General features: G+C 42.0%; 1 protein-coding gene across 1 annotated transcript in view; it reads right to left on the reverse strand.

The window, feature by feature from the left end:
* Positions 1-24,056, reverse strand: part of optn (optineurin) — a 57,510-nt gene that overhangs the window by 17,740 nt on the left and 15,714 nt on the right. The window contains exons 4-10 of the mRNA XM_078552953.1: positions 22,922-23,095; positions 22,078-22,157; positions 18,177-18,311; positions 17,485-17,677; positions 15,831-15,946; positions 7,664-7,834; positions 6,424-6,517 (exon numbers count right to left, since the gene is read on the reverse strand). Coding sequence (XP_078409079.1) covers positions 6,424-6,517; positions 7,664-7,834; positions 15,831-15,946; positions 17,485-17,677; positions 18,177-18,311; positions 22,078-22,157; positions 22,922-23,095 — 963 coding nt within the window. The remainder of the gene's footprint in view (positions 1-6,423; positions 6,518-7,663; positions 7,835-15,830; positions 15,947-17,484; positions 17,678-18,176; positions 18,312-22,077; positions 22,158-22,921; positions 23,096-24,056) is intronic.

Raw genomic sequence — 24,056 nt, forward strand, 5'->3', positions numbered from 1 at the left:
GTGTTGTAGCTGTACTCAAACAGCTTGACTAGGGGTGCAGCAAGCTCTGGAGCACGTGTCTTCAGTACTATAGCCAATTAGGGACCTATCCAATCATCTTCAACTGCTTTATCAATGACCTTCCTTCCATCATAAGGTCAGAAGTGGGGATGTTTGCTCATGATTGTACAATGTTCAGTACTAGGGCTAATTAGGGACCATGGAGGTAATGTGTGTGTGAACCCGGAAGACGTGGGTACAGTCCTCAATTAATACATTGCATTGGTCTTCACAATGGAAAGGACAACGTAGGTATTGACATCAGGGTGCAGGACTGTGAAATATTAGAGTAAATTAATATAGAGAGAGAGGAGGTACTAGTGGGTTTAGTGGCCTTAAAAGTGGATAAATCCGCAGGCCTGGATGAAATGTAACCCCGGCTGTTGAGGGAGGCAAGGGAAGAGATATCAGGGGCCCTGGCAGTAATTTTTCAAATCCTCTCTGGCCACAGGTGAGGTGCCAGAGGACTGCTAACATTGTTCCATTATTAAAAAAGGAAGGAATAGACCAGGAAATTACAAGCCAGTCAGTCTAACCTTGGTGGTGGGGAAGTTTCTAGAAAGAATTATGAGAGAATTCTGCACTTGGAGAGACATGGATTAATCAGGGATAGCCAGCATGGATTTGTTAAGGGAAGGTTATGTTTGACAAATTTGATTGAATGGAAGTCTGTTTCCAGTGGGGTTCCGCAGGGCTCAGTGCTGGGGCCCTTGCTGTTTGTGGTGTACATAAATAATTTGGTCTTAAATGTAAGGGGTATGATCAAGAAGTTCACAGATGACACAAAAATTGGTAGGATGATAAATAGTGAGAAGGATAGCCGTAAACTGCAGGAGGATATCAATGGACTGGTCAGGTGGGCAGAGCAGTGGCAAATGGAATTCAACTCTGAAAAGTGTGAGGTAATGCACTTGGGGAGGGCTAACAAAGCAAGGGATTACACTATGAATGATTGGACTCTGGAAAGGACTGAAGATCAGAGGGACTTTGGTGCACATATTCACAGATAGCAGGCCAGGTAGATGAGGTAGTTAAGAAGGCATGTGGGATACTTGCCTTTATTAGTCGAGGCATAAAATACAAGAGCAGGGAGGTTATGCTCGAACTGAGCTGGTTAAGTCACAACTGGAATACTGCGTGCAGTTCTGGTCACCACATTATAGGAAGGATATGATTGCAGAGGAGATTTACCAGGATGCTGCCTGGGCTGGAGGTTCTGAGCTATGAGGAAAGATTGGATAGGCTGGGGTTGTTTTCCTTGAAGCACCAAAGGTTGAGAGGGGAACCTATTGGAGGTGTATAAGATTATGAGGGTGGATAGGAAGGCACTTTTTCCATTAGTAGAGGGGTCAATAACCAGGCGACATAGATTTAAGGTAAGAGGTAGAAGGCTAAGAGGGGAATTGAGGAGAAATTCTTTCACCCAGAGGGTGGTGAGAGTCTGGAACTCACTGCTTGAAAGGGTAGTTGAGTCAGAAACCCTCGTAACATTTAAGAAGTATTTAGATATTCACTTGCGTTGCCATAGCCTCCAGGGCTATGGGTCAAACGCTGGAAAATGGGATTAGTGTAGTCAGATCTTTGTTGACCAGCATGGACACGATGGGCCGAATGGCAGCTTTCTTGTGTTGTAAGCGTCTATGAGTCTATATTGTCAGGGCCCATAGCCTTTGCAGCATCCAGTGCCTTCAGCCATTTCTTGATATCACGTGGAGTGAATTGAATTGGCTGAAAACTGGCATCTGTGATGCTGGGGACCTCTGGAGGAGTCCGAAATGGATCATCCACTTGGTACTTCGGGCTGAAGATTGTTGCAAATGCTTCAGCCTTATCTTTTGCACTGATGTGCTGGGCTCCTCCACCATTGAGGATGGGGATATTTGTGGAGCCTCCTCCTCCAGTGAGTTGTTTAATTGTCCATCACCATTCACGGCTAGATGTGGCAGGACTGCAGAGCTTAGATCTGATCTGTTGGTTGTGGAATTGCTTAGTTCTGTCTATCACTTGCTGCTTATGCTGTTTGGCACACAAGTAGCCCTGTGTTGTAGCTTTACCAGGTTGACACCTCATTTTTAGGTGTGCCTGGTGCTGCCCCTTGCATGCCGTCCTGCACTCTTCATTGAACCAGGGTCGATCCCCTGGTTTAGCGGTAATGGTAGAGTGGGGGATATGCCGGGCCATGAGGTTACAGATTGTGTTCGAGTACAATTCTGCTGCTGCTGAGAGCCCACAGCTCCTCATGTTTGCCCAGTCTTGAGTTGCTAGATCTGTTTGAAATCTATCCCATTTAGCACGGTGATAGTGCCATGCAACACGACGGAGGGTATCTTCAATGTAAAGATGAAACTGTCTTCACAAGGACCGTGCAGTAGTCACTCCTACTGATGCTGTCATGGAGGCCGGCAGGTTGGTGAGGATGAGATCAAATATGTTTTTCCCTCTTGTTGGTTCCCTTGCCTCCTATGTCCTTTAGGACGTGGCCAGCTTGCTCTGTGGTGGTGCAACAAGCATTGAAGCCCCCACCCAGAGTACATTCTGCACCCTTGCTACCCTGAGTGCTTCCTCCAAATGGTGTTCAACATGGAGGAGTACTGATTCATCAGCTGAGAGGGGGTGGTATGTGATAATCAACAGAAGGTTTCCTTGCCCATGTTTGACCTGACACCATGAGACTTATTGGGGCTGGAGTTGATGTTGAGGACTCCCAGGGCAACTCCCTCCTGACTGTATACCACTGTGCTGCCACCTCTGCTGGGTCTGTCCTGTCGGTGGGACAGGACGTACCCAGGGATGGCGATGTGGTGTCTGGGATATGATCTGTAAGGTATGATTCCATGAGGATGACTATGTCAAGCTGTTGCTTGACCAGTCTGTGAGACAGCTCTCCCAATTTTGGCACAAGCCCCCAGATGTTAGTAAGGAGGACTTTGCAGGGTCGACAGGGCTGGGTTTGCCATTGTTGTTTACAGAGCCTAGGCTGATGCCGGGCGGTACAACTGGTTTCACTCCTTTTTGTGACTTTGCAGTGGTTTGATACAACTGATTGGCTTACTAGGCCATTACAGAGGGCACTTAAGAGTCAATCACATTACTGTGGTTCTGGAGTCACATGTAGGCCAGACCAGGTGAGGACGGCAGATTTCCTTCCCTAAAGGGCATTAGTGAACCAGATGGGTTTTTACAACAGTCGACAATGGTTCAATGGTCATTAGATTTTTAATTCCAGCTTTTTACTGAATTCAAATTCCACAATCTGCCGTGGTGGGATTCGAACCCGTGTCGTCAGAGCATCACCCTGGGTCCCTGGATTACCAGTCCACTGGATTACTAGTCCAATGACAATACCACTACAGAACAGATTTAACGTTTAGAGCCCAACATGACTGTTCTTCAGAACTAGAAACTTTGGTTTCCGAAGAAGAGTCATAAGAACATAAGAACCAGGAGCAGGAGTAGGCAATTCAGCCTCTCGAGCCTGCCCCGCCATTCATTACGTTCATGGCTGATCTCATTTCGGCCTCAACTCCAATTTCCCACCCTCTCCCCATAACCTTTCAACCTGTTACTAATTAAAAATCCGTCTATCCCCTCCTTAAATTTATTCAGCGTCCTGGCATCCACTGTACTCTGAGGTAGTGAATTCCACAGATTCACGACCCTTTGAGAAAAGTAATTCCTCCTCATCTCTGATTTAAATTTACCACCCCTTAGCCTAAAACTATGGCCTCTCCTTCTAGAATGCCCCACAAGAGGAAACATCCGCTCCACGTCTACTTTGTCTATCCCCTTTAGCATCTTATATACCTCAATTAGATCTCCTCTCATCCTTCTAAACTCTAGCGAGTATAGGCCTAAACTGCTCAATCTCTCCTCATAAGACAAGCCCCGCATCTCTGGAATCAATCTAGTGAACCTCCTCTGAACCGCCTCCAGTGCAACTACATCCTTCCTCAAGTAAGGGGACCAAAACTGTGCACAGTACTTGAGGTGCGGTCTCACCAATGCCTTGTACAGTTGCAACAACACTTCCTTATTTTTATACTCTATTCCTTTAGCAATAAATGCCAAAATTCCGTGTGCCTTCCTTATTACCTGCTGTACCTGCATACTAGCTTTCAGCGATTCATGCAAGAGGACACCCAGATCCCTCTGCACTGAAGCATTCTGAAGTTTCTCTCCATTTAAATAATAAGTCGCCTTTTTATTCTTCCAACCAAAATGGATAGCCTCACACTTATCACCGTTTAACTCCATCTGCCAAATTTTGGCCCATTCACCTAACCTATCCATATCCATTGGTAAATTTCTTATTTCTTCATTGCAACTTACTTTCCCACCTATTTTGGTGTCATCTGCAAATTTAGCTATAGTAACTTCTATCCCTGAATCTAAGTCATTAATATAGATTGTAAATAGTTGGGGCCCAAGGACCGAACCCTGTGGCACCCCACTAGTTACAGCTTGCCATCCAGAAAAAGACCCATTTATCCCGACTCTCTGCTTTCTGTTGGTTAGCCAATCCTCTATCCAAGCTAATATATTACCCCTAACTCCGTGTGATCTTATCTTGTGTATTAATCTTTTGTGTGCCACCTTATCAAAGGCCTTCTGGAAGTCCAGATATACTACATCTACAGGATCCCCATTATCCACTTTGCTTGTCACATCTTCAAAGAACTCTAGCAAAATAGTCAAACACGATTTATTCTTCATAAAACCATGCTGACTCTGATGGATTGCATTTTGACTTTCCAAATGCCCCATTACTACTTCCTTAATAATGGATTCCAACAGTTTCCCAATGACAGACATTAAACTAACTGGTCTATAGTTTCCTACTTTCTGCCAAACCCCCTTTTTGAATTAGAGCGTTATATTAGCATTTTTCCAATCCACTGGAACCTCCAGAATCCGTGGAATTTTGGAATATTATAGCCAATGCATCCACTATCTCCGCTGCCACTTCCTTTGAGACCCTGGGATGTAAGCCATCAGGTCCTGGGGACTTGTCACCCTTTAATCCCAATAGTTTGCTCAGTACTTTTTGTCTAGTGATGGTGATTGTTCTAAGTTCCTCCTTCTCTATATAATCTCTGCACTACCTGTTACTATTGGGGTGGTGCTAGTGTCCTCCACTGTGAAAACGAAGGCAAACTATTGATTAAGCGTCTCTGCCATTTCTGCGTTCCCCACTATTAACTCCCCAGTCTCATCCTCCAAGGGACCAACATTCACTTTAGTGACTCTCTTTCCTTTTATATACTTGTAGAAGCTTTTGCTATCAGTTTTTACATTTTGCGCTAGTTTTCTTTCATAATTTACCTTTGCTCTTATTATTATTTTTTTAGTAACCCTTTAAAGTTTCCCAATCTTCCAGTCTGCCACTGACCGTTGCAATTTGGTATGCCTTAGTTTTGCTTTGTTATCTTTAACTTCCTTGCTTAGCCATGGATGCTTTTTCCCCCTCTTACCATCTTTCTTCCTCATTGGGATATATTTCTGTCATGTTGCTTCTATGAAGGTGCTTACACATTTTCTCCCAGTGCCATCCTTACATCACATGCTATCTGCATCTGAGAAAATAGGATTGACATTCCACTCCCAGGCTATGGATGCGATTCCTTCCCAAGTTATGCACTTCAATATTCAGGACAGTCAATGCTGTTCCTAGCCAGGCAACGGGAAGAAACATTCAAGAGCATCTGGATGGAAGCCCCCTCCACCCACCCACCCACCCTCTAAAATTCTTTCTTTCTGCTCTGTGCTCAGCAGCAAAGCCAAGATCAGCAACGTAGGCAGATTTAGGGAAAACAAAGCTGTACTCCACCATTTTGAGGCATCATGCATGAGTGCTCCCACACGCTGCCTAAAACAGAGTTTCATGCTACACTCATTAACCCACACCTGAACACACTTAAGGCTGACACACTAACTGCAAAAAGTGCAAAGTTACTCTGGTCAGAACTGATGAGCATAAATCATATGTTAAAGAGTAAATCAGACTGAAGACATTTAACCATCACTGTATGCAGTAGCATCCTAACAGGAGAATTAATGAAGGTCATGAGCAACACAAGTTAGTTTCTATGTTCAGTCAACTGGATGATATCAAATAAATCTAAACCTGGTTAGATTTTAGCACTGCTAAGCAATCATGCAGTTGATACAGGAACTTCAATAGTAGACATTTACACTGACAGCATACTCTGGGATGATGCACTCATGTCAGGACTTCAAAATTAATTGTTTACAGCCTATGTACAGTTGAAAATACCAAATGTTTGAGCGAACAGTTGTGGAAATGGAAAGATAGAAGTGCTGACTTTTTAAAAAACACATAGCACTAAAAATTCCAAAGTTACATTTCCCAAATAATGAACATACCTCTTCAACTTTCATTTCTTCCTTAACCCTCATAAGGTCATTGTAATCTTCAAACAAATTATCATAGGCTGCTTGGATCTGTGTGAGCTTTCTTCTGTTTAGATATAATCAAAATAAGAAATTATTAAACGAAGTATTAAGATAAAAGCAAAATACTGCGGATAATACTAAAATAAAAACAGAAGATGCTGAAAAAACTCAGCAGGTCTGACAGCATCTGTGGAGAGAGAAACAGAGTTAATGTTAGCCTGCTGAGTTTTATCAGCATTTTCTGTTTTTATTTCAGATTTCCAGCATCCGCAGTATTTTGCTTTTATCTTAAGTGTTTAATTCACTGCTACTTCTCTTCCAGGAATACCTACCTTAAAGTGCTGCTCCACCACCTATCGCTGACCTTCTATTCTGCTTTACCTGCTCCACACCCTTAAACAGTATGAATTCCATCACATTTCTACTTCTCTTTAGCTCTGAAGGCGAGTCATAAGGACTCGAAACATTAACTCTGTTTCTCTCTCCGCAGATGCTGTCAGACCTGCTGAGTTTTTCCAGTATTTTCTGTTTTTATATAGGTATTAGTTAGTTCTATTTTTACTATTTAAACATTTATTCACAAAAATATTCAAAGGGAATAAATTTAGAAAATAACTTCTATTACCCTGCTCTCTTACCTCATTGTTTTCCTCTGATTTCCCACATCTTCTTTCACATGATTCCTTCCCCCAACTACTTAGTTTAAAGCCCTCTCTATCACCCAAATGATATGACTTGTCACAACACTGGCCCCAGCACCGTTTAGCTGAAGCCCATTCCTACGGTGCAGTTTCCACTTTCCCCAGTACTGGTGCCAGTGCCCATGAATTGAAGCCCATTTCTCCCATATCATGAGCCACACATTCATCTCTCTAAATTTATTTACCCTATGCCAATTTGCTCAGGAAGTAATCCAGAGATTATTACCTTTGAGGTTCTGCTTTTTAATTCAGCCCTCTGATTCTTATAATCCCTAAGCAGAATCTCTTTCCTAGTCCAATCTATGTCAATGGTACCCATGTAGACCATGACAACTGGATCTTCCCCCTCCCACTGCAAGTTCCTCTCCAACCCAGAGCAAAAACTTCAACCCTATTGGACAATTGCAAGAAAGCATTCTCTCATGATGTTAACCAAAGGTTCAAGATCAGCTAAATTTCTGCTGCAGCTTTGTGAGAAGTGTAAACCTACCATTTAAAAAAAAACTTACTTTTCTTCTGTTAATTTCAATTTATCGTCAGCTAATTTCATCTGGTCAATTTGTTGTTCTGATTGTAAGCTTTCCACTTGCAACTTCAGCTTTTCATTGGAAAACTTGAGTTGCCTTGTCTCCTCCACAACCACCTGGCTGTTAGCCAGCTTTTGTTCCAAATCCAGACATCTGAAAGAGATCAAGCAGTTAATAATTTTGTTACACTACCGTTAATGCTTTTCCTGTACCAACCACAAAAATTGGTCAAATTGTATTGGAAACAAAAATGAAACTATGCAAATTCTTAAGCCTAAAAGGGGTTGGGCCAAACTTTTACATTCTTAAAACCAGTTTGACAGATTCTGTCCATCAAAATGTTATGCTGGTATCAGAAGCACATGCATAACTTCTGAAACATTTTGTTGTTTAAGACCATACATCTGGGAGGGCATTTATAGAGTGGAACCATACAAGAGAGAGGAGAACATTCTAAAATGTTGCTGTTTTCTCTTAGCTCCAGTAAAATCATTTTTAATACTTATATTCTAGTTGTTTCCCATAAGATTCACGTAACATTTTAAAATGTAACAAGAGAACTCCGTTCTCTCAGGTCCAACCCTGACTTTGTTATCAAACCTGCCGACAAGGGTGGTGCTGTTGTTGTCTGGCGTACTGACCTCTACCTCGCAGAGGCTGAGCGCCAACTCGCAGACACTTCCTCCTACCTCCCCCTGGACCATGACCCCAACACTGAACATCAAGCCATTGTTTCCAGGACAGTCACTGACCTCATCTCTTCTGAAGATCTTCCCTCCACAGTTTCCAAATTCAGTCTCCCTACCTCGGACAACCCTCCTCCCCAAAATCCACAAACAGGACTGTCCCGGTAGACCGATCGTGTCAGCCTGTTCCTGCCCCAGGGAACTCACTTCTTCCTATCTTGACTCCGTTCTCTCCCAACTTGTCCAGTCTCTTCCCACCTACATCCACGATTCCTCTGATGACATACATGTCAACAATTTCCAGTTCCCTGGCCCCAACCGCCTTCTCTTCACCATGGACGTCCAATCCCTCTACACCTCCATCCCCAACCAGGATGGTCTGAGGGCTCTCCGCTTCTTCCTTGAACAGAGGCCCAAACAATCCCCATCCACCACCACTCCTCCGTCTGGCTGAACTTGTTCTCTCACTGAACAATTTCTCCTTAAACTCGCCTCACTTCCTCCAAATAAACGGTGTGGCTATGGGTACCCGCATGGGCCCCAGTTATGCCGGTCTTTTTATGGGGTATGTGGAACATTCCTTGCTCCAGTCCTACACAGGCCCCCTCCCACAACTCTTTTTTAGGTACATCGATAATTGCTTCGGTGCTGCTTCATGCTCTCGTCTGGACCTGGAAAAATTTATTAATTTTGCTTCCAATTTCCACCCCTCCATCATTTTGACATGCTCCATCACTGACACTTCCCTTCCCTTCCTTGACCTCTCTATCTCAATTTCTGGTGATAGACTGTCCATCAATATTCATTACAAGCCCAACGACTCCCACAGCTACCTCAACTACAACTCCTCACACCCTGCTTCCTGTAAGGACTCCATTCTATTCTCTTAGTTCCTTCGCCTCTGTCGCATCTGTTCCAATGATGCCACTTTCTAAAACAGTGCTTCTGACATGTCCTCCTTCACCGCGGTTTCCTACCCACGGTGGTTGACAGGGCCCGCAAGCCGTGTCCGACCCATCTCCCGCGCCTCTGCCCTCACACTTTCCTCTCCCTCCCAGAACCATGATAGGGTCCCCCTTGTCCTTACTTTTCACCCCACCAGCCTCTGCATTCAAAGGATCATCCTCTGCCATTTCCACCAACTCCAGCATGATACATCCATAACACACATCTTCCCCTCAACCCACCTGCCCCCGTCAGCATTCTGTAGGGATTGTTCCCTCCAGGACACTCTGGTCCACTCCTCCATCACCCCCAACACCTCAACCCCCTCCCACAGCACCTTCTCATGCAATCGCAGAGGGTGCATCACCTGCCCCTTTAATTCCCCCCTCCTCACCATCCAAGGGCCCAAACACTCCTTTCAAGTGAAGCAGCACTTCACTTGCACTTCCCTCAATTTAGTCTACTGCATTCGCTGCTCCCAATGCAGTTTCCTCTACATTGGAGAAACCAAACGCAGACTGGGTGACCACTTTGCGGAACACCTTTGGTCTTACCGCAAGCATGACCCAGACTTTCCTGTTGCTTGCCATTTTAACACACCGCCCTGCTCTCATGCCCACATGTCTGTCCTTGGCCTGCTGCAATGTTCCAGTGATGCTCAACGCAAACTGGAGGAACAGCAACATCAGGCACTTCACAGCCTTCCGGACTTAACAATGAGTTCAACAACTTCAGACCATGCACTCTCTTCTCCATCCCCACCCCCTTTTTGATCCCCTTTTTTCAAATATTTATTTTTAAATTTTCATATATATATATATTTCTTCCCACCTATTTTGATTATTATTTTTTAAATTTATTCCCATTTTTATTGTTTTTATTTCGATCTTTTTTCCCCGCACCGTCCCTTCCCCCCACCCCTCCCCCCACTGCACCCCCACTAGGGCCATCTGTCATTTGCTCATCCTGCTTTCTACTCTTAATGTCACCATGAGCACCTCCTTTAGCCAGTATCACCACCATCAACACCCCTTCAACCTTTAGTTTATGACATCTTTTGCAATCTCTCCAGTGCCTCCGTCTATCACTGGCCTTCTATCCAGCTTCACCTGTCCCACCCCCCTAAACAGTATATATTTCACCATATTTTTAGTTCTCTCTAGTTATGAAGAAGAGTCATACAGACTCGAAACGTTTATCTCCACAGATGCTGTCAGACCTGCTGAGTTTTTCCAGCACTTTTTGTCTTTGTTTAAAATGTAACTACTTCTTTGGAATAGCCATTCCCACATGTAAATCATACTTAAGAGGTAGCATTCAGGCAACATTGTGAGCAAGCCATACATCCTGTTGAGAACAGCAACATAAAAGAACAAGAGATCATTGGCACAGGTTCTTGCCAACACTGTTGAATGTTCCTATCTTATATGATTGTGAACTTGTTTTGGTTTCGGAAAATTAGTGAGAACTGTTGCTAACTGGAGAAAACACAAAGTACGATTTCCTCAAGTGAGAGTATCCCAGGTGATTTTCCCAAGAAGGGTTTCAGGAATATTCTGTTTTGAATGTTGTGGGTGAATGATTGAGGATTTATTTTATGCCAGTGAAGTGATGCAGCAGGTTGGTATTCCAATATGATAAAAGCAAAATACTGCGGATGCTGGAAATCTGAAACAAAAACAGAAAACGCAGGAAAAACTCAGCAGGTCTAACAGCATCTGTGGAGAATAAAAAACGGAGTTAACGTTTTGAGTCCTTTTGACTCTTCTTCAGAGCTAAAGAGAAGTAAAATGTAATGAAATTTATACTGTTTAAGGGGGGTGGAGCGGGTGAAGCTGGATAGAAGGCTAGTGATAGGTGGAGGCAAAGGAGAGATTGCAAAAGATGTCATGGACAAAAGGACAAAGGAGTGTAAATGACAGTGATACTGGCTAAAGGAGGTGCTAGTGGTGGCATTAAGGTCAGAGAGCAGAAAATGATAATGGCAGGACAAGGGTAAGCAGTCTAGAAAGAACAACATGAACAAGTCTGTCCGCAAGCATGACTCAAACCTTCCTGTCGCTTGCCATTTCAACACCACATCCTGCTGTCATGCCCACAAGTCCGTCCTTGGCCTGCTGCAGTGTTCCAGTGAAGCCTGATGCAAACTGGAGGCTTTCCAGAGTGCTCACCCTTGTCCTTCCATTATCATATTCTGCTCTCTGACCTTAATGCCATCACTAGCACCTCCTTTAGCCAGTATCAAACACAATCTGTAACCTCATGGCCTGGCACATCCCCCACTCTACCATTACCATCAAGCCACAGGATCAACCCTGGTTCAATGAAGAGTGCAGGAGGACATGCCAGGAACAGCATCAGGCATACCTAAAAATGAGGTGTCAATCTGGTGAAGCTATAACACAGGACTACTTGCGTGCCAAATAGCATAAGCAGCAAGTGATAGACAGAGCTAAGCAATCCCACAACCAAAGGATCAGATCTAAGCTTTGCTGTCCTGCCACATCCAGTCATGAATGGTGGTGGACAATTAAACACCTCACTGGAGGAGGAGGCTCCACAAATATCCCCATCCTCAATGATGGAGGAGCCCAGCACATCAGTGCAAAAAAGAAAAGGCTGACACATTCGCAACAATCTTCAGCCAGAAGTCCGAGTGGATGATCCAGCTCGGCCTCCTCCAGAGGTTGCCAGCATCACAGATGCCAGTCTTCAGCAAATTCGATTCACTCCACGTGATATCAAGAAACAGCTGAAGGCACTGGATACTACAAAGGCTATGGGCCCTGACAATACTCCGGCAATAGTACTGAAGACTTGTGCCCCAGAACTTACCGTGCCCCTAGCCAAGCTGTTCCAGTACAGCTACAACACGGCATCTACACAGCTATGCGAAAAATTGCCCAGGTTATGTCCTATACACAAACAGCAGGTCAAATCTAACATGGCCAATTACCGCCCCATCAGTCTACTCTCGATCATCAGTGAAGTAACGGAAGGGATCATCAATACTGCTATCAAGTGGCACTTGCTTAGCAATACCCTGCTCACTGAAGCCCAGTTTGGGTTCCGCCAGGGCCACTCAGCTCCTGAACTCATTACAGCCTTGGTTCAAACATAGACAAAAGAGCTGAACTCCCGAGGTGAGGTGAGAGTGACTGCCTTTTACATCAAGGCAGTGTTTGACCGAGTGTGGCATCAAGGAGTCCTAGCAAAACTGGAGTCAATGGGAATCAGGGAGAAAACACTCAGCTGGCTGGAGTCATACCTAGCACAAAGGAAGATGGTTGTGGTTGTTGGAGGTCAGTCATCGCAGCTCTAGGACATCACTGCAGGAGTTCCTCAGTGTAGTGTCCTAGGTCCAATCATCTTCAGCTGCTTCATCAATGACCTTCCTTCCATCATATGGTCAGAAGTGGGGATGTTCGCTGATGATTGCACAATGTTAAGCACCATTTGCGACTCCTCAGATACTGAAGCAGTCCATGTCCAAATGCAGCAAGACCTGGACAATATCCAGGCTTGGGTTGACAAGTGGCAAGGGACATGGCGAAGATGTTTCCATTAGTAGGAGAGACTAGGACCCGAGGGCACAGCCTCAGAGTAAAGGGAAGACCTTTTAGAACAGAGATGAGGAGAAACTTCTTTAGCCAGAGAGTGGTGAATCTATGGAATTCATTGCCACAGAAGGCTGTGGAGGCCATTGCTAAGGGGGTCAAAGGTTACGGGGAGAATGGGGTTGAGAAACTTATCAGCCATGACTGAATGGCGGAGCAGACTTGATGGGCCGAATGGCCTAATTTCTGCTCCTATGTCTTATGGTAACATTAGTGCCACACAAGTATCAGGCAATGACCATCTCCAACAAGAGAGAATCCAACCATTGCCTCTTGATGTTCAATGGCTTTACCATCACTGAATCCCCCACTATCAAAATCCTGGGGGTTACCATTGACCAGAAACTGAACTGGACAGCCATATAAATACTGTGGCTACAAAAGCAGGTCAGAAGCTAGGAATCGTGCGACGAGTAGCTCATCTCCTGATTCCCCAAAGCCTGTCAACTATCTACAAGGCACAAGTCAGGAGTGTGATGGAATACGCTCCACTTGCCTGGATGAGTGCAGCTCCCACAACACTGAAGAAGCTTGACACTGTCCAGGACAAAATAACCTGCTTGATTGGCACCACATCCACAAACATTCACTCCCTCCACCACCGACGCACAATAGCAGCAGAGTGTACCATCTAGAAGATACATTGCAGGAATTCACCCAGGATCCTTAGCGCCTTGCAAACCCATGACCACTACCACCTGAAAGGACAAGGGCAGCAGATAGATGGGAACACCACCACCTGGAGGTTCCCCTCCAAGTAACTCATCATCCTGGCTTGGAAATATATTGCCATTCATTCACTGTTGCTGTGTCAAAATCCTGGAACTCCCTTCCGAACAGCATTGTGGGTGTACCTACACCACATGGACTGCAGTGGTTCAAGAAGGCAGCTCACCACCACCTTCTCAAGGGCAACTGGGGATGGGCAATAAAAGCTGGTCCAGCCAGCGATGCCGACATACCGTAAATGAATTTTAAAAAACAATAGCGTATGGGTTGCCTTCAATGGTTCACCAAATGTACAAAAAATGTAATGTTTACTGAATATTACTCCACATGGAGCATTCTCTAACCATGAGCTGACCTGCTCCCAGGCATCTACAAATGCTGTTGTATAACAATACACTAAGATGTATGTGAAAGGAAGTTGGTTGCAGTCATATTAAGGGTGAGTTACTAGCTAACCTATACTCTAATTTGCCCTTCCTCCTTATTAGAAAAGTACAGAATAAGTATGTTCCATTGAAAGAGAACTATATGTGGTTTCAGGATTTATGGATAAGGAGGTTACAAGCCAATTAATATAGAAAAGAGCCTTTCATGACAATAATAATGCAAAAACAATAGGAGAATATGAGAAAATAAGAAAAAAAGATTAAGAGCAGGGGAAGGAAAGCTATGAGACAATATGAGAAAAAAAATAAAAAAGCATCAAAAGGAACAATATTTTACAAGTTCTGCTATTTCCTCAGACAGGATTCCCGAGTGCCTCTTTCACTTGATTCACTTTTACTGCAGATGCTGCTTGACCTGTTGAGCATTCTCGAGAATTTATTGTTCAAATTTGACAAGTATGTCAGTTATAGGAGAAATGTGAAGTAAGGTGGGACCCGTCAGGAGAGGTTTAATTATCAAAAATTGGCAGAGGTATTTTGATGAGTGCTTCACATCAGTCTTTATTAATGATGAGGAAATCAGAGAGGAGGTGAATACTGATGCACTGGAGAGAAAAGTCAACGATATTAAGGTGGATAAAAGCAACATTTATAGATACTTTTATGTAGATTGATTTCGTTAGTTTTAGATGTAGTTAGCCTAAAGGAAAACAAACACCAGAGTCTAATATAACCGTTACATTGCAGGAGTCTGACAAGAGACGAGGAAGGAAATTGCTGAGGCCCTAGAAGTTTTATTTCATCGACTGAGTGCAGATGTGCACCAGAAGACTTTAGAATGGCCAATGTAGTATATGATATATAAAAAAAATAGGGAGACACAGCTAATCTAGGTCATTATAGGCCATTCAACATCCGCAGTGGGGAAATTCTGTAGTCTCTAATTAAAAATAAAACTAATATTTATCTAGATAATGTGGAAGCTAGCATCCAGCACAGATTCCAAAAAGGGATAAACATGATTGCAAAACTTGCAACTCTTTGAGGAGACAGCAGAAAGATGGGGAAAACAAAGTGGGTTTGGTGCAACTGGACTTGAAGAAAACCTTTGTCAAGGCACCACATGAGAGATTACAGAAGATTAAAGGAATGGAATTAAAGGAAGAATAGCAATCCAGATTAAAAATGGTTTTGAATGATATAGATGATGTTGGATGGGGGAAGAAACAGACGGTTTCCAGTAGGTGAGGAGTCTAGAACAAGGACCATAGATATAAAATTACATGCAAGAGATTTGAAACAGAGAGCAGAGAAGCTTCTTTACATAGACTTGTAAGGCTGAGAGATTCACTTCCAGGTTTACTCTGGTATAGGAAGAACCATAGCTGCGCATCTATGTTCTTTGTCAGCAACCCATGCAGAACTAATACTAGCCCTTTCAATATGATATTTTATGACAAATTGTTGGTTATTCAATGAAGCCAGTGGCAACTTCCCCTCCTTTCCTGGAAGGAAGGATGTTCTCCACTCTTGCGGAATATCAGAGGTTATTAAATCATCACGTACAGAATTAGTGTGTCAATGGCACCCATGTATACCTTTACAAGGCCAAGCGATTGAATTTCAGTTTAAAATGCTGTTAGGATTGTCTGCAGCAGCTCTTCTCGATTCAACTTTACAATCTGAAATATATCTTAAGCATTAAAAACAAAATCTATTTCCTTGAACAAATATAGAGTTTCTCCAGATTCAATTTACTTATCCATTATCCAAGCATATTTCTCACCTCTCTTGAAGAGACTTCTTCATGTTTTCAGCTTCATCCAACTTTATCTGGGCTTCCTGCAAGTCTTTTACTAATGACATCACTTGCGACTTCAATGCTTCAACTTCATTTGGAGACTGCAGATAGGTACAAATAGTATTCCATTAATTTGACCGATAACTTTATACAGTAATGGAATTGAATAATGTTCTAGATATTAAATATATTTTATTAACATCTTACTCCAAGGAGCTAATTCTATAATCATTATTAAGTAGGCTATAATGCTGCTTGCCCAGTGCATTATCAATCATAGTTTAGATGACTGACACTGTTATTCAATACCTCTATACTGTTAAATAATAACTTTTAATTCACTGGTGTGAAAACATTAGTACATATTTTAGCAAATACACCCAATCTTGGCATAATCACCATCACCTATTGGCAGAGAAAGGTTTTCTTTACTTTCTTCAAACAACTGATTATTTTGGTAATGTATTTAATGTACTGTAACTGAGGGAAACAACAGACACAATGCAGACAAGACGACTGGAAAGTGAAATGCTAGATTTACATGCTGGAAAGAGCTAAACAACGGACTAACACTATATAAAGCCTTATTCAGTGTCTTACATAGCAGCCATTTAAGTAGGTGTGGCTAGATCCCAAAGAATAAAATTCAACATGGAGCAATCGCTGAAACAAAATCTGATTTATATAAACGTTCAATAAGAATTTTTGTTTGACTGAATTTGAAAGTGGGATAAATTCAAACCTAACCCATGGACGCAGTGTTTCAGAGCTTGGTAAATCTGTGCAACATATAACATTGATTGCATTTGAATTCAATTAGATCATTTAAGATTTCTTACAGAAAACATTATTTTGGGACACAATGTATGAGTGATGTGACACATGGGTAAGTGTAGCATGTTTTGGGGGAATCAATGGGATCTATAGCTTTCAATACAAGTATCAGCCTTGGCTCAATGGTAGCACCCTTGGCTCTGAGCCAGACCTGTGTGGGTTCAAGTCCCACTTTAGAGAATTTAACATATAATCTAGACTGGCATTTCACTGCCATTTTGAGGGAGTGCTACACTGTTGCAGGTTCTGACTTTCAGATGGGATGTTAAACCAAGGCACAACCTGCCCTCTCAGGTGGACGTAAAAGATCTCACAGTACTACTGAAATAAGAGCAGAGTTCTCCTGACATCCTGTGCAACATTAATCCTTCAAACAACAATTAACCAGATTAGCTGGTTACATATTTCCTTTCAGTTTGTGGGAGCTTGCTGTGTGCAAATTGGCTACCACCTTTCCTGTATTACACTACACTACAGTAATACACTATACTTCTGTAAGCTGCTTTGGGATGTCCTGAGGTCATGAAAGGTACTAAAGGAGCTATGTAAATGCAAGTCTTTCTTTCCACCATTGCGACTTCCTCAGTTCATGTTCGAGTCTGTTGAAGACTAATGATAAAGATTGATAATCAACAACTTCATTCTCGTAACATGCAACTACCAGGGTGGTAGATGTTGGACCTTGGTCTTTTCTCATCGAGCAGTTCCTATGTTTCTAAAACAAACAAATAACTCCCCATCATAGCAAACATGGAACCGTTTTCGGGTTTACAAACTTCGGCAACAAATGTCATAAGGCACTGACCTGCTTGTTCGGACTATTCAATCCTTCTACTGGAGCAGCTGTTTCAGTATTCTGTTGTTCTACATTGACAATAGTCATCGGAGTCTCGGATGACAATTCCTGTATCATATTGGACGAAGGCTGCTCTGCTACATTCTTCTCAGTCTGTGTTGCAACCTCAGTTGTTTCACTAGCTTTCTCGAGCTCTGAAATCCTGAAAAATATTGTCAAGTTATGTGACTAGTTACCACAAAGAAGCATAATGAAAGCTCCTCTCAAATGATAAAAGAATGTAAATGATATTTTTCTTTTTCCAAGTACAAGACCAAGAATTATAATTATAGCTGAATTTACCAAAAAAGTGGATAAAGGTTCCCAACTTTTAACTCTTTAGTGCACTTCAGGTTCTGTTAGAATTAAACTCCAATTTATCAAGTGACCAATAATAAATGGCATGATCTTTTCCTAGATCACCCTGTATGTCAACTGTCATACAAAATGCAGCTTCAGTTTTCACAATTGTACCATCAATCAAGCTGTTAGAAGGTTGAATCAAATTGAAGAATAAACTTAAGTTTGGGCATTTCAGCCAATGTGGTCCATTCTGTATCCACAATTCACAAAAGTACTTACTAGATGAAACTCCGAATTAAAATGCTAAGTACTTAAGGGTTTCTAATAGAGGCATCTACACAGCCCTCAAAACCCTTTACCTTTGCTTTGAAGATTGAAGCTCATGTTCAAGCTTTTCCAAATTCAGAGTCTTGTCCCTCAGCACATGAAGGAGTTGACTGACTGTTAACTCTTCAGACAGCAGACGTTTCCCAGTATCGTCATGTACTTTTGACCTGTTTTTCAAATGATTGATCGAAGTACAATTTAAATACACAGTGTTAATTATTTCATTCTTGAAAACTGTCCTTTTAGCAGATCAAATATAATTATGAATTTCATTTATGGATTTTTCCAAGGAGGACAAATTTCAATTAAGTACAACTTCTGAAAAGATAAAGTTTCATCGCATTTGTCAAAAGTCTTGAAACTAATCTTGCAGAACAGCAAGATATCAAATTATCCAATCATAGCTAACAAAATTCCAGAGGTGACAGTTTCATGATCCTAGAAGCCTAAAAACAAGTTTGCTCAGTCTATATCTTCATCTATATTTTACTTTCAAAGCCACCTGCTGTAATTACTTCTGCTGGGACTCTTCCAAAGCATCCGTTAATTTTTTCTAATTCCCCATAATATTGCAATACTTTATTCCGCCTTATGGACATCAATTTTTTTTTAAAGATGTTCATGTTTCTAGTCACTGTCTCCCAAAGTAAATAGCTAATATGATCAGCTCTAGCTCTATCCATGTTAATACATAGCTTCATTTCTCTATTTCACTTAATCTGAAGTCAACTTCTGCTTATATTTTCATCTATCACTGTAAAACCCCAAAATACTAGAACACAAAAAACATAAATACAGCAATTATTGAAGGGTGATGATTGAAACTTAAACATTGTACAAGTTGTTGTGTATTGCAAAGTTCAGTCATTATCACAAGATGGTCATGAATTGTGGTGTGCTACCTGTCAACAGCAGATTCATTCAATAAAATGTCCATTCTATTTATTTCAGCCAAGTTCAATTGGGATGTCTAGGTAGCTGTCAGCAATTTCCCCAGCAACAAGATTCCATGGTGTGGTGCGGTTAGTGATGTCTGTATTTCTGTCAGTGTGCTGGATCCACTCACAAGGGCTCCTTCCTTGAACAGCAACGCCCTCCAGTGCAACATCAATAATTTCTACATGGTGAGCAATCAAAACATCAGGATTCCCTCACAAGCACCGAGAATGGTTTCCAAACTCATGGTGCTGGCAAAGAACTTGCACTTAAAGGAGGTTCTTGTTTCAGAATCAGCTGTCCCTATGTGGAATTCCAGCTGCTTTGTCCGCTTATGGCGTTAGTTAACGTCAAAAACAGCTGGCAATGGATTCCACTTTAAGCTCACCGTATGAAGAATAGATTTTGTGGACGGCCTGCAGTACATCCAATGACAACAGCACATTATCGTTGGGCATATCAATCACTTTGTAGTGAAAACATTTCTTGTGCTGTTTCAAAGCATAAATCGTAAACATCCACTGGCTGAATCATTAGGGGTGTCACGCAAACAAAAAGCAGGTCAAATCCAATCCAGCCAATGACCGCCCCATCAATCTACTCTCGATCATCAGTAAAGTAATGGAAGGGGTCATCAACAATACTATCAAGCGGCACTTACTTAGCAATATCCTGCTCAGTGATGCTCTGTTTGGATTCCGCCAGGGTCACTCAGCTCCTGACCTCATTACACCCTTGGTTCAAACATGGACAAAAGGGCTGAACTCCAGTGGTGAGGTGAGTGTGATTGCCCTTGACATCAGCATTTGACTGAGTGCAGTATCAAGGAGCCCTAGGAAAACTGGAGTCATTGGGAACCAGGGGGAAAACTCACCGCTGGTTAGAGTCATATCAGCACAAAGGAAGATGGTTGTGGTTGTTAGAGGTCAGTCATCTCAGTTCCACGACTACAGGAGCTCCTCAGGGTAGTGTCCTCGGCCCAACCATCTTCAGCTGCTTCGTCAATGACCTTCCTTCCATCATAAGATCAGAAGTGGGGATGTTCGCTCATGATTGCACAATGTTCAGCACCATTCGCGACTCCTCAGATACTGAAGCAGTCCATGTCCAAATACAGCAACATGTGGACCATATCTAGACTTGGGCTGACAAGTAACAAGTAACATTCGCGCCATACTAGTATCCAACAGGAGAGAATCTAACCATCGCCCCTTGACATTCAATGGCATTACCATCACTGAATCCCCCACTATCAACATCCTGGGGGTTACCATTGACCAGAAGCTGAACTGGACTAGCCATATAAATAATGTGGCTACAAGAGCAGGTCAGAGGCTCGGAACCCTGCGGCGAGTAACTCACCTCCTGACTCCTCAAAGCTTTTCCACCATCTACAAGACATAAGTCAGGAGTGTGATGGAATACTCTCCACTTGCCTGGATGTGTGCAGTTCCAATAACACTTATGAAGCTTGACACCATCCAGGGCAAAGCAGCCCGCTTGATTGGCACCCCATCCACAAACATTCATTCCCTCCACCACCGATGCACAGTAGCAGCAGTGTGTGCCATCTACGGGATGCACTGCAAGAACTCATCAAGGCTCCTTAGACAGCACCTCCCAACACATGACCATTACCATCTAGAAGGACAAGGGCAGCAGACACATGGGAACACCACCACCTGGAAGTTCCATCCAAGTCACTCATCATCCTGACTTGGAAATATATCGCTATTCTTTCGCTGTTGCTGGGTCAAAATCCTGGAACTCCCTCCCTAACAACACTGTGGGTGTGCCTACACCACATGGATTGCAGACTTTCTCAAGGGCAATTAGGGATGGGCAATAAATGCTGGCTTAGCCAGCGACATCCACGTTCTATGAATGAATTAAAAAAAGGTTTGGTAGGACATTTCTAAAAATCCATTGCATTTAAATGCAGGCACTTTGTGAGCCCATGAAGCTTCACAATCTTCCTTGTGATGCCATACATTGGGCAAAGTAACACAGCCACTCCTCAAAAGGTGCAGCTTTGGAAAGGCTATCAGTTTCATCAGCATTAGAAATGTCTTTGGCTTTATGGAGGTAAAATTTCAGTCGGCAAGTTTTTCTGCAGGGATATCATTTGTTTCTCCTTATTCCTTAAGGGATATGGGGATGGTGGCGATAGGTGGAGTTGAAGTAGAAATCAGCCACAATCTTACTGAATGACAAAGCAGGCTCAAAGAGCCAAATGGCTTACTCCCGCTCCTATTTCGTATGCCTGGACCTGCACTTAATTGTATGATTATTTTTGAAGCAGGTAACCTATAATGCAAAAACAGTGTCAGTTCTATATTTGATGGTGAATTAATTTGCTTTTCACAGCAAGACCAGGCTATTTGGTTGCTCTAATTTCCTTGTATCAGTTCAGCAAAGATGATTCAATATTAGAGTAAGTTGGAGGCAATATTTTCTTTCTCGGTTGCAATTTCTTTTTGCTGATGAGCAGCAATTCTCCCATTTTTCAGGTAGGCAGAGAAGGATGTTCCATTTCTGTGCCTTTACTTCATTTCTGCAGGGTGTTCTTCCATATATTCTATAATCTTGAGATTTTTCTTCCAATGATTAGTGTGTGTCTTGTACTTCTGACAAGCCATTCTCAGACCACTCTCAACTGGCTCTCTGCCTCCATTTAATAATGCACTCTGCGCATATGATGTTGATCATGGTATTGCAATTAAATTAAGGGTGTATTTTACTAATTTGAGGTAGCAATTTGAATCTGAAGAAAGCAGCACATAATGAACAACAAAATTTCAGTGTATTCTTCAATCAGTATTGTTTGCACAATACTGTCTGTATTAATGGTAAATTTACATAAGGTAACTTTAAGAGTCAATTTTACTTAATAAATCATACAAAATATGCAGCAGTTAAAAGTTTGAATAGCATATAATCTTACTTCAAATTTTAGTGACATAACAATGAAGCACACAAACAAATGAAATCACTTACATATAGGCTGCTGCATGGCTGTCTGCACCTTCGCACTGCAATTCCTTTGCTGCTTTTAGTTCACCATCATCAATGTCCTCCTACAGAATTAGAGAGCATCAATGCCCTCAAATTTCATTGTTAGCTGCAATGGTGTAATTGCTCAATGTTAAAAGCACCTTTAACCGTATAAAAATGCTCAAAAGTACAGTATGCTCCAAAATTGCAAATTTTAACAAATTAACAAACATTTAAGATTTTCAGAGAAATTCCAACGAATATTTTAAAAACTTATCATTCTCTTTAATATGTTTTTAAATTTTCATTGTTACTTTTAGGTCCTCTGTAACATGTTCCATTTCCCATCCAAGATTCCAATCAGGGTGTTCCTAACTCTCTTCCACTATTGCTCCTGAATTGAACATTAGGACTTGAATGAAGACTACAGGTTGATTTGCTTTCCTCTGTCCCTACCACTGTCCTCACTCCTCCACCCCGCCCCTCTCACCCGACCCCCAACCTTTTGTATTTGCTGCCTTTTGGAAGCAAAGTTCTCAAGAGCAGCATGTCTCAGGGCTGAGAATTGCAGCAATTGGACCCAAGTCTGTATTTTCATGATGTAGTGAGTTTCTTCAATTTATATATGTGCTTTGCTAGCATTTTTCAGCTTTCACACATTCGCTCCATAGCACAGGCTTGGCTCTGCTCATAAATAGGATCCCATATAAACTACTGATTTATACTGAATTCTTTCTGTCCTGTTTTTAGTGTAGAAATGTATAATTGTACACTGTAACAATAACCAATTTCAGGCACCAATATGCACTGGAATTCCATATTTATTTAATTTAGTTTTTCCACATACCACCATTCGAATTTCAACAAATGAATCATCAGATGCTGCGGCACCCAACTTCAGCAGAAGCTCCGAATTCATGGCAACCAAATCAGCCTTTTCAGTCTGCAGCCTGGTAACAAGCGCTTTCAGTTGTTGAACATCTTGTTCCACCAGATTAGAGCACGCATCTTTGGGTATACCCTGTCAGAAAATAAAAAATACATTAAAAAAAATGCTATCCAACAGATTACTTCCCAACACAAAAAAGCATGGAATGAGAGGAAAAAATTGTGCCCATAAAGCCCATTCCTTCTAACAGATCAAGTATAATCTGTTTGTCAAGGATTCTTTTCAACATAAAAGAGGTAAATGACGTTATAATTCTGTGAAACTTCCACCTTCATAGGTAATTGAGCAAGTACTTCAAATGCCGATCTAAAATTACAATTTATTGAAGTCTGACCAGTTGCATTCTGCACTATGTCCTTGTGGTCCATGAAAAAACTGTACTGTAATGGATTAGAGTCTATGTTCATCAAGATCTATATTTATTACTTGTAAATTAATTTGTAGGCAGGTATTTGCCCACTCTTTGTGTAAACAAAATATAGTTAATTGATTTTAATCGCAGCTTATTCTACTCAATATACTACATTAGGAGAAAAGGTCAACTTTATTCTCATGAATGTTGTAATAATACTTAAGGATTTAAATTAAATACCCTATTTGCATCAACAATGTTTTGCTTGGTTTAAATGTGTGGGGAGCATCACTCCCAGACAATGAAATTTTTTCTCTTTAAACAGTCAGTGCCAATACTAAGTACTCTCAGATCAAGTGAGTTATGATTCAAGAGAAAATTACTCTCTCCTTCCACCAAAAATGTGTTAAAATTGAAGAGCACCCCTACTGCACGTGCAAATTTTTCCATTTCCCCCAGTCAACCTCTCTGATCAGCACAGTGGCTAAGTCTTGGATTGTGAATATATGTCCAAAAGATTACAACCTGGATCAGAGAGAAAAAAGATGGTTCAATAAAAAATCAACTATTATAGTGCAATTGCCTTTCAGCATTTAAAAAGATCCAGGATTATATTTCTCCTAATTTTCCCTTCAATGAGAACAAGTTAAAATATTTCAGCCTCCATGTCTACAGTGCAAC

The sequence above is a fragment of the Cetorhinus maximus genome, chromosome 12 (assembly GCF_964194155.1).
Source record: "Cetorhinus maximus chromosome 12, sCetMax3.hap1.1, whole genome shotgun sequence".
NCBI classification, from domain to species: domain Eukaryota; kingdom Metazoa; phylum Chordata; class Chondrichthyes; order Lamniformes; family Cetorhinidae; genus Cetorhinus; species Cetorhinus maximus.